General features: G+C 51.3%; 1 protein-coding gene across 2 annotated transcripts in view; it reads right to left on the bottom strand.

Moving 5' to 3' along the window:
* Positions 1-2,162: 2,162 nt before the first annotated feature.
* Positions 2,163-11,026, bottom strand: part of GNA15 (guanine nucleotide binding protein (G protein), alpha 15 (Gq class)) — a 20,047-nt gene continuing 11,183 nt past the window's right edge. For both annotated transcript variants that reach the window (XM_010863645.1, XM_010863644.1), the window contains 4 exons: positions 10,286-10,414; positions 7,512-7,641; positions 5,751-5,904; positions 2,163-3,106 (listed from right to left, as the gene is read on the bottom strand). In XM_010863645.1, the coding sequence (XP_010861947.1) occupies positions 2,880-3,106; positions 5,751-5,904; positions 7,512-7,641; positions 10,286-10,414 (640 nt within the window). In that variant the 3' untranslated portion in view covers positions 2,163-2,879. The remainder of the gene's footprint in view (positions 3,107-5,750; positions 5,905-7,511; positions 7,642-10,285; positions 10,415-11,026) is intronic.

The raw sequence follows: 11,026 nt of genomic DNA, 5'->3' as shown, positions 1-11,026 counted from the left end.
TGGTTGTGACATGTGGGATTTAGTTCCCTGACCAGGGATTGAACCCAGGCCCCATGCGTTGGAATGCAGAGTCAACCACTGAGAAGTCCCTCCATCTTAGAGAGGTTCTAAAAAGAGTTGGGTGCCTGACTCAGACAGGGAACCAAGGTCATGCTGACAGCAGGTACTCTCACTATAGAGGCTTCCCAGGTGGCGTTAGTGGTAAATAACCTGCCTGCCAATGCAGGATATGTAAGAGATGAGGGTTCAATCCCTGGGTCAGGAAGATCTCCTGGAGGAGGGCATGGCAGCCCACTCCAGTATTCTTGCCTGGAAAATCCCATGGACAGAGAAGCCTGCAGTCTACAAAGAGTCAGACACAACAGAAGTGCCTTAGCACACATGCCTGCACTCTTGCTATAATGGGCCAAAATTTTCTTCACCTCTCTGCTCCCCTGGTCAAAAAATTAAACTTCAGTCTAATCACAAGAAAAACATTAGACAAAACAACTAAAGGACGTCTGGCCAAACACCTGCTGGGAGACGGCTGAGGTCCTAACCCAGGTATGGTATCTGGGAATACAACCTTCTTTGGAAATAGGATCATTGCAGATACAATCAAGTTAGAATGAGGTCAGGTTCATCTAATTCAGTATGACTGGTGTCTCTGTTGTTGTTCAGTCAATCAGTTGTGTCTGACTCTTTGTGACCCCATGGACTGTAGCCCACCAGGCTCCTCTGTCCATGGAATTCTCCAGGCAAGAATACTGCATTGGGTTGCCATTTCCTTCTCCGGATGTCTCTGTAAGAAGAGCAAAATTGGACACAGACACACACAAGAAGAAACGGCCATGTAGGGACAGAGGCAGAGACTGAAGGGATACTGCCACAAGCCAAGGGACACACAGAGCCACCAGAAGCAGGAAGAGACAGGAAGGACCTTCCCCTGGAGCCTCAGTCTCAGACGCTGCCTCCAGAACTCTGAGAGATTACATTTCTGTGGTTTTAAGTCCCTCTGTCTGGGGTACTTCATTACTGGAGCCCTGGACAAGCGACAGAGCTGACCAGCACTCTTCAAAATGGTCAAGGTCATCAAAGACAAGGAGAGTCTGAGAAACCATCCCAGCACAGAGGACCTTAAAGAGATGTGATGACAAAATGTCATGAGGGATCCTGGATGGTGTCCCAGGACAGAAAAAGGGCATTAGGGGAAAACAGGAAATCAGAATATAGAGTAGACTTCAGTTAATAATGTTTCAATGTTTGTGTGTGTTAATCACTCGTGACCCCATGGACTGTAGCCTGCCAGGCACCTCTGTCCATGGGATTCTCCAGGTAAGAATACTGGAGTGGCTTGCCATTCTCTTCTCTTGGGGATCTTCCTGACCGGGAGATTGAACCCATGTCTCCGGCATTGCAGGTAGATTCTTTACCATCTAAGTCACCATACCATATTAATATATTAATAATATGGGAAATCAGATGTGGTTTTATAAGGCAACTCTGTATTCACAATTTTTCTATAAACCTAAGACTATTTTTAAAAAAATAGTTAATTAAAAAAAATTAAAAAACAACAGACTTCCTTGGTGGTCCATTGGTTAAGATTCTGGGCATTCACTGCAGAGAGCACGGGTTCAATCCCTGGTTGGGGACCTAAGATCACCCACACTGCACGATGCAGGAAAAAATTTTTAAAAAGAAACCACAAAACTGTTGAATGAATAATAGAGTCTTGGCTCAGCCATCTTCAGGTGTGTAGCCTTAGTCAAATTATTCAGTTTCTCATGTGCCTCAGTTTCCTCATCTGTAAAATGGGGGCAATGAGATTTGTGCCACATGGGGCTGCCCTGAGACCAGGATATGGTGAGTAGAGTCATCATTATCTCCATCAGAGATGGCTGGTGGCTGCTGCTGGAATTTTGGGTGAGTAGCAACAGAGGGCCCGCTAATACGACCCCATGGTCACAGAGAGAGGCTGGACTTCACTTCCTGGCTTAAAGTGCACACAGTCCCGCACAGCTCTGTGTTCCGTGCCCTGCACAGCGGATGGACAAGTAGAACTTTTTCCTTCCTTTGCCATGTTGCTACCCTGTCCGGGACAGGAGACTTGCGATAGGACAGTGGGGGCCAGGGCTGGGGGGTGGGGTGTTAAACAGGACGCCCCTAAGAAACCAAAGGTCTCCAGAATGTCATTTCTTTAATGTCCACCCTGCAAGGGGCCATGCAGAAGGTGAGGGAATAAATACAGAAGGTTGTAAGATGCAGTGCTCCCGGCTTCCAGCCTGGGAAGGAAGGCGGATGCCTGTGGACCTCGGTTTCCTTCATCTGCAAACCGAGGCAAGACACACTTTGAGCCAAGAGGCTCTGAAAGGGTGTCTCTTTCTCCTAAGAAAACGGAAGTCCCTGAGTTCCCCAGACCTCAGGCTGGGATGTCGGTTCCTGTCCGCTAGGGGGAGCCAGAACCCGCGTCCCCGGCATGAAGGACCACTCCCCTCATCCCGGGACTGGCACAGAAGCCCCAAAGGGTCTCTGCCTGAGAGGACATGCCTATAGGTGGGGGTCCTGAGAGAGCCCCACCCACCCAAGTCCTGGATCCCTTGCTCTTTTCACCCTTTCCTGCACCTTGTCCTCCTAAACGGCCACTGTGTTTTCTCTCCGAGGAGGTAAACTGAGTCAAGGGACAGGGGATCCAGAGGCTGTCCTGACGAGGGGCGGAGAAGGAAGGGGATAGCGACCGGCCTTCCACGCCGGCTCACTCGTGGTCCTTCCTCTACCTGGGTCTGGGGCTAGAGCGACGTGGGGCATCTGGGCTAGCTGAGCGCCGGCCCACCCCGCGCCCACTGCCCGCAGGTTCCACCTGCCCCTCGCGGGTCCGAGTTCGGAGCGGCGGGCCTGGGTCAGAGCAGGTTGATCTCGTCCAGGTAGCGGGCCAGGACCGAGTCCCGTACGTCCTTGAAAACCTTGCGGATGTTCTGGGTGTCCGTGGCGCACGTGTAGTGGCTGAAGAGGCGGCGGGAGCGCGGGCCCTTCCTTCCCCCGTCGGCACCGTCCACGCAGCCGGCATACATGCGGGTGTACATGTCCAGAATGAACTTCTTGGCTGCCTCCGCGTCCTGCTTGGGGCCTGGGGACAAGGGTGGGCAGTCAGAGCACGCGGCTCGTGTGGCAGGGGAGAGGCCCTCCCTCCTGGGACCAAGGGAGACTCTGGACAACATCGGGGCTGCAGGAACCATCCGGCAGGGTGCCTGCCAGCCTCCACCATCTTTTGTGTTTCTAGCCATTCACAAGACTGAGGCCCAGCCAGTAGGATCCTCAGGGGTAGGCTCATTTGGGTCACATGGCCTGGAATGGACCAATGAGGCTGGTGTCTGAGACTGCACAGAACCGTGTTAAAGACCCTCTCTCTTAGCTGGGCTTGGAGCCTGGAGGTCCAGAGAAAGACATCCTGGGGAGATGAAAGAGAAGGGCAGGGATGGCTGCCCTGGTGAGGCACACATGGGATTTCCACCCCCTCCCCATCTCATTCATATACGTATGTGTATAAATATACGTATAAGTATGTGTATAAAGCTGATAAGAGGCTTCAGTCGTGTCGGACTCTGTGTGTGTGTGTATACATATATACATATACACACGGACACACATATATATGAAATACATATATATATAGAGAGAGAGAGAGAGAGAGTGAGTCAAGGGCTTCTGGAACCCCCCAAGACCCGCCTCCACTACTTACAAGATGGGTTACCTTATCTGTTAATCCACCTAATCTCTGAGAGTCTGTTTCCTCATTTGTTTAAAACAGGGATCATAACTGTCCTAGGCCTCCCTAAAGTGTTGTGAAGACTCAACACAATCATGTCGAAGGCTCAGTGTTCAATCAGAGAAGCTTTCAGGAGTCTGTACTATCATCATTCTGTCCTAAAGGCAGGTTCCCATAGTGGTTACGACCTGCCAGCTTTGGATCCAGGAAACTTGGGTGGGAATCCTGCCTCTGCCAGTCACTAGCTGTGTGACTTTTGGCAAATAACTATATCTCTCTGTGTGCTTCAGTTTCCCCATCTCTATAGTGGTGAGAGACATGAGTGCTACTGAACAGCGATTTTTAATAAGCATTTTTAACAAGTCAGTACACGAGGGTGCTTCCATCAGTGTTAGATGTATTAGCTGTTATTGGCTTATTATTATTATCATGAATATTATTTAGTAGAGAGGAGAGAAGACCGTGAGTCAGAAGTTAACAAAGGGTGCTCCAGCCTCTGTGGCTGGCAGAAAAGGATGAGTTATGGGGGTTCCCTGCGACACGAAGGAAAACAAACCATCCTCAAAACGATCTACTTTATCCCTGTATCCAAACTCTCCAAGCCATGGTCCCACTTCCGAACTGCCCAGGGGATGCTCGGGGAAGAGGGAGAAGAGTGTCCAGGCCACCTTCCTGGAACAAGCTGACATCTGTCACCCAGACCTCAAGTCTTGTGGGTAAGATTGGGTGAGACTGGCCACACAGGCTCTGACAGACCAGTGGTCACACCTGTGGCTGCTGCTGCTGCTGCTGCTAAGACGCTTCAGTCATGTCCGACTCTGTGCGACCCCATAGACGGCAGCCCACCAGGCTCCCCTGTCCCTGGGATTCTCCAGGCAAGAACAGTGGAGTGGGTTGCCATTTCCTTCTCCAATGCATAAAAGTGAAAAGTGAAAGTGAAGTCGTGTTCGACTCTTAGCCACCCCATGGACTGCAGCCTACCAGGTTCCTCCATCCATGGGATTTTCCAGGCAAGAGTACTGGAGTGGGGTGCCATTGCCTTCCCTGCACACCTGTGGTGACATCATCAAGACTTACACACCAAGCTCATGCTAAGGGTTTCACTTACTGTGGTTGATTGTGTATTAGGATGAATACACAAAACTCACAATTTGGTGATACACCAAATCCATGTCCACTCAGAATCTCAGAATATGACCTTATTTACACATAGTGGGTTTTGGACGTGCGTTTTAAGCTAAAATGAGATCACACTAGGTTAGGTCATGTCCTAAACCCAATGACTGGTGTCCTTGTAAGAAGAGAAGAAATGGGGACTTCTTTGGTGGCACAGTGAATAAGAATCCGCCTGCCGGTGCAGGGGGACATGGGTTCAATCCCTGGTCTGGGAAGATTCCACTTGCCGCAGGGCATCTAAGCCTGAGCTCTAGGGCCCATAAGCCACAACTACTGAAGCCCATGCACCTATAGCCTATGCTTCACAACGAGAGAAGCCACCACAATAAGAAGCCTGTGCACCACAACGAAGAATAGCCCCCACTCCCCACAACTAGAGAAAGCCCACATGCAGCGACAAAGACCCAGCACAGCCAAGAACAAAGAAAGAAGAGAAGAGACAACCAGAGACAGAGAGTCACGTGGTAACAGAGGTAGAGATTGGAGACATGCAACTACAAGTCACGGAATGCTAAGGATTACAGGTGACCGCCAGAAATTAGGAGGGAGGCCTGATTCAGACTTCTGGCCTCCTAAATGATGAGGGGGAAATTTCTGCTGCTTTCAGCACCCAGTGTTAAGGCTTCTGTTACGGTCTCCCCATTCAACGGAGGTGGAAGCTGAGACTCAGAGGTCTCCAGCAGAGATCAGAGATGGGTCTGGAACTCAGGTCTGTCTGACTGCACTTGGAACCCCAGTGACTCCAGGCTGAGGTGTGGCCTGAACCACTGTCTCTCTTGGGAGCTGCTTTTGGAAAGTGAAGGGTATAGAAAGTTCTAGAACCACTCACCCCGGAAACTGGGGAAGTAGGTAGCCAGGTGAGATGTGGGGATCTTCTCCTCCAGGATGTCGGTTTTGTTGAGGAAGAGGATGACGGAAGTGCTTTTGAACCAGGGCAGTTCCAGGATGGTCCCAAACAGGGCCAGACTCTCCTTCATTCGGTTCTGGGTTGGGAGGCACAGGCTGGTCATGGATCCAGATGGATGCTCGGCCTGAACAGGAGCCCTCCCCGCAGGTAGAGATGGGGCTGGCAGCCCACCATCCAGCAGCTTGAGGCTCCCCAGTTCCCGCCAGGCTGGGACTCAGGGCAGTGGGGCCGGCTGCCTGTGTATGCCCAAGATTGTTTTGTGCCTGTACGTTGGGCTAGTGTACCCCACCCCCAAACTCATGTCCACCTGGAAATTCAGAATGAGACCTGATTTGGAAATAGGGTCTTTGAAGATGTAATTAGTTAAGAATCGGTCACACTGGAGTAGGGTGGGCTCTGACTCCAATGTCCTTATAAAAAGGGGAAATCAAAGGACTTCCCTGGTGGCCCAGTGGTTAAGACTCTGTGTTTACAATGCAGGGGGCAAGGGTTCCATCCCTGGTTGGGGAACTAAGATCTCACATGCCATGCAGCATAGCCAAAAAAGTTTTAAAATTATTTTTTAAAATAGGACTCAGGGAGATGGCCATGTGAAGATGGAGGCATAAATGGTGTGGTGTCTTCTCCAGTCAAGGGATCCCAAAGATTGTCAGCACACCAGAAGTTGGGAGAGCCTGGAACAGATTCTCTTTCACAGGGTCAGAAGGAAACAGCCCCACTGACATCTTGACCTCAGATTTCTGGCCTCCAGGACCATGAGACAATAAATTTCTGTTGTTTCAGCTCCACCACCCACTCCCCATGTACCAGCCCTACCTCCCAGTTTGTGGGACTTCATCACAGCAGCCCAAGCAAAGTGGGACATCATGTGTGGCTCAGTTCAAGCAAGATCTGTGTCAGAATGACCTCAAATTGATTCTATCTGACTCAGTTTGATTCTATCTGACTTAACCCGAAAGTACAAATTATAACACCTGACCCTTGGATCCTGAAACTGTCTATGTGAAACTTTAACTCTGAAAAGTGCACATGTCAGAGATAATAGTGTGCCCAACCTTCACCGTGCTCAGTCGCTTTGGTCGTGTCTGACTCTTTGTGACCCCATGGACTGTAGCCCGCCAGGCTCTTCTGTCCATGGGATCTCCCAGGCAAGGATACTGGAGTGGGTTGCCATTTCCTCCTCCAGGGGATCTTCCCGAACCAGGAATTCAACCCGCATCTCCTGCATCTCTTGCATTGCAAGTGGATTCTTTACCGCTGAGCCACTAGGGAAGCTGAATTAGGAGAAGAATTCATGAAAAGGAGAAGAATCCTGAATAAAAACAGGACATAGCCCCATTCCCACAGCATGACCCATACTCCCAGGACACACACACTGTGCTTCAGGGTGTGGGAATAGGGTGGTGTGCCTTGAAGCTTGAGTATCCAACTGTGTGTGTGTGTGTGTGTGTGTGTGTGTGTGTCCCCAGGGTCCTTGTCTCACAAATACTTGTGGATCTGTGCATTGGGGTTCAATGGTCTGGCCACAAAAGAGTGGACGGTGAAGCTCAAAGCCACGCCAGACACACAAAGACTCCCTCAAGAGTGGCGGTAGGCTTTCCTGCTCAGTTGAGGGTCCCTGGGCCAAGGAGTGAGTAAGAGGGTAGGGGAGACAGCACCCCCACATCCCCAGTGGCAGCTCACCTCCTGGTTGTTTTCCTCCAAACACTGGTCATATTCACTCAGTGAGGCCAGGTAGATGAGGGCAATCACGTTCTCAAAGCAGTGGATCCACTTCTTGCGTTCTGACTTCTGGCCCCCGACGTCCACGATCCTGCGGGGAAATCATCTCCTGTCAGAGCTCAGACCCAATCAGGGACCCTGAGACATGGCACCCCAGACCCCAGTCATGGCTGGGACATGCCACAATAAACATTAATAGCAGCAAGAATAGATGCTAGCCACCTGTGTGTGACTGCCTTTCACCCCATGGGGTAGGCATCACTATTATACCCATTTTACAGATGAGAAAACTGTAAGTACAGAGAGGAGAGGGGACTATCCTGAATTTGTGTTGCACTGGGCTGCCTTCTACCCCACAGTAGAGGACAGCTGATTGGACACATCCTCAGCCTGCCCTGTTGACTGATGACCCAGGGGAAGTTGCAAAATGTCTCCAGAACTCAGTTTTCCCTTGGCTGTGTTCTGGGTGACCATGGGAGCTTCCAGCAGCCACACTGATGGACAAGAGCCATCCCCTTCGTTTGCGTCCCAGGACGAGTGTTCGCCTCCACCCCCAGACACACCACAACAAAAACCTGAGCCCTCCCGCCTTCCTGTTGTCTCTTCTAAGAAATATGGGTCGCTGATAACAAACCCTGCGTCATTTACCCGGGGATACGACCATTACTCAGGCAGCAGGCAGGAAATGCCAGAAGCCTCAGAGCAAGAAAAGACTTGCCCTGATGTACAGGAGGAAAATCCAGACTGGTGCCTGAGGCTCCTGAGTCCCAAAACCGGCCTTTCTGGTGATCCCCAGATTCCCTCAGACCCTGTGTCCAGGGTCATATGGGGGAGGCAGTGGCTTCAAATGGGGCTCCAGGGGCTGAGACAGCTGTGGGGTTCACTTACTCTCCAGCCTCCCAGCTCAGAGTCTCCCTTTCCTCTGAGCCCTCACCTTTGCCTTGAGAATGGACTTAAGTTTCCCCTTCTGAAAATTCCCCTCCTCCACCCAGTCTTTCCTCTGAACTTCCCCAACCACTACTTCTACTCCTAAACTTTCACCAACTCACCCATCCACCTGTTCATCCATCCACCCACATCCTCATTTATCCATCTTTCCACCCACCCATCTAGTCACCCATCTGTCCACATATTTACCCAACCATTCATGCATTCATCCATCTATCTATCCATCTATCCACTCATACAGCCACCCATTGATCCATCTATCCACCTACCTATCCATCTATCCATTCACCAACCCAACAATCCACTCATCCATTCACTCATCCCTTCATCCATCCAACCTTCCATCCATCTATCCACCCATCTATCTACCCATCCATCCACCCATCCATTCTTCTATCTTTCCAATCATACACTCATATATACAAACTTGCACTCTGACATTCAGTTGATTATCACTAGAGAAGCGATGGCTTCCCCAATGGCTCAATAGTCAAGAATACACCTGCAACGCAGGAGACAAAGGAGACGTGGATTGAATCCCTGGATTGGAAAGATCACATAGAGGAGGGCATGGCAACACACTCCTGTATTCTTGTCAGAAAAATCCCACGGACAGAGGAACCTGGAGGGCTACAGTTCAGGGAGTCGCAAAGAGCTGGACACGACTGAAGCGACTGAGCACACACACTCACTCAATATCACATAATATATCAATCAGAGAAGCAGTAGAATCAGTCTCAAGCTGTAACTTCAAGGGGCTCTCCATCTAGTGGAGGAGACCCAAATGCAAACAGTAAATTATGAACCTTCTTGTTTCAGAAGCATGGAGCCAAGAGGGAGGGCCATTCAAGGAAACAAGAGGTCAACATGAGTGGGTTGAACACTGGAGGTTTTCAGGCACACCTGCACAGCTCTCAGTCACCATCTTGCTAAGGTCGTTGAAGATTCTCTAAAGGCCAATTCCAGAAGTTGCTCGTCTCTCTGACCTTTTCTTGGTCTTTGACACTGGTCATGGCTCTGCATGGACCATTCTTGGCTGCACGGGACCCCCACACCTCTCTGTCTTCCAGCTCAGGCCTGTTTGTGCCCAGCCATCTCCCAGATGTCCCAGACTCCTCAGACCCAACCTGCCCCCAAATAACTCCATCGGCTTTTCTAACACCTCCCTCTCTACCACCACCACAGTGGTTTTTACCATCTACACCATCATCTTGATGGGAAACTCACAGCAAGTCATTTTTGACTGCCTGCTCTAATTCCCACACTCACCCATTCTACATCAGAAACATTTCTTGCACCATTCCATCATTTCCATGCTCGTGGCCACTGCCCAGACCTTTCCCAACCCTGTCTGCCTGAACCATGGCTCCTGCCTCCTCCTGGGTCTCCTGACGCCCAGCCTGAACCCCTCATTGATCACTAGAGGGATCACCCCCTGAGCTTCCCCAGCCCCAAATCAATCCCTCTGATCTAGCCCTGACCGCACAGTCTCTGTCTCCTCCTTCCCATCACCCCATAGCTCTAGTGAACTCCTAATCATTCTTCAATGCCCTAAGACCAATGCCTCCTCCTCCAGAAAGACTTCCCCTCCCAGAACTCTGGGGGCTATGTGTGGGCCCTTCCAGGTCCCAGTCCTGACTCCATGGGGGGATGGAGATGTCTATACCCAGCTTTGCCTCCTCCAGCCTGACAGGCCCTTTGTGGGCTGGGACAGACAACTCCTACTCAGCCCTCAGCGCTGCAGCTCCTTTGGCCCTCCTACAAGAGCTTCCAAGCTCTGTGCTCACCTCAGATTGGTTTTCTGCACGGAGAAGCAGTACTCGTTGATCCCGGTGGTAGGCATGCGGCTTCGGAGCACGTCCTGTGCGGTAGGTATGTAGCCCTCTTCCGTGATACGGTCCAGATTCGACAAGTAGCTGTGGAGCCGGAAGACCTGAGTGATGGCCTTGCAACCTCCCTTTACTTCTCAGATTTCCCCTGACCCAGGGCCCCATGAGGACCCTGCTGGGGGAGGAGAGCCCCCAGAGAGAGGCCAGCATTTCTGTGGGTCCCAGGTGGCTGAGGAGCACAGCCTGAGGCCACAGGAGCCTCAGGGAGAAGCAGCTTCACCCTCAGGGCAGTGTGTCTCTCTGGGGAGGGTGTCACCCCAGGTGTGTCACTGCCACAAGAGCAGTGATACCCTTGAGGACTAGAAGCCAGCGTTGAGCCCAGGACAACATCACCCCAGAAATGGTCTCACGCCAGAAACGGTGTCACCCCAGGGCAATGTCATCCTAGAATAGTCACCTTCGAGGTGCCATCACCCCAGAAACGGTGTCATCCCAGGAGCTGTGTCCCCCCAGAAACACCCCAAGAGCTATGACATCCCAGAAACAGCATCACCCCAGGAGCTGTGTCACCCTAGTAACATTGCACCCCAGGAACTGAGTCACCTGTGAGCAACGTCACCCCAGGAACACCCTCACCTGGGAGTCAAGACCACCCACAGCACCCCCGCAGTGGAAGCCGACCAGCCTTGGGGCCGCTCT

Source organism: Bison bison, unplaced genomic scaffold (genome assembly GCF_000754665.1).
Source record: "Bison bison bison isolate TAMUID 2011002044 unplaced genomic scaffold, Bison_UMD1.0 scf7180017864492, whole genome shotgun sequence".
Lineage (NCBI taxonomy): Eukaryota > Metazoa > Chordata > Mammalia > Artiodactyla > Bovidae > Bison > Bison bison.
This window is presented reverse-complemented; position numbering and strand designations above follow the sequence as displayed.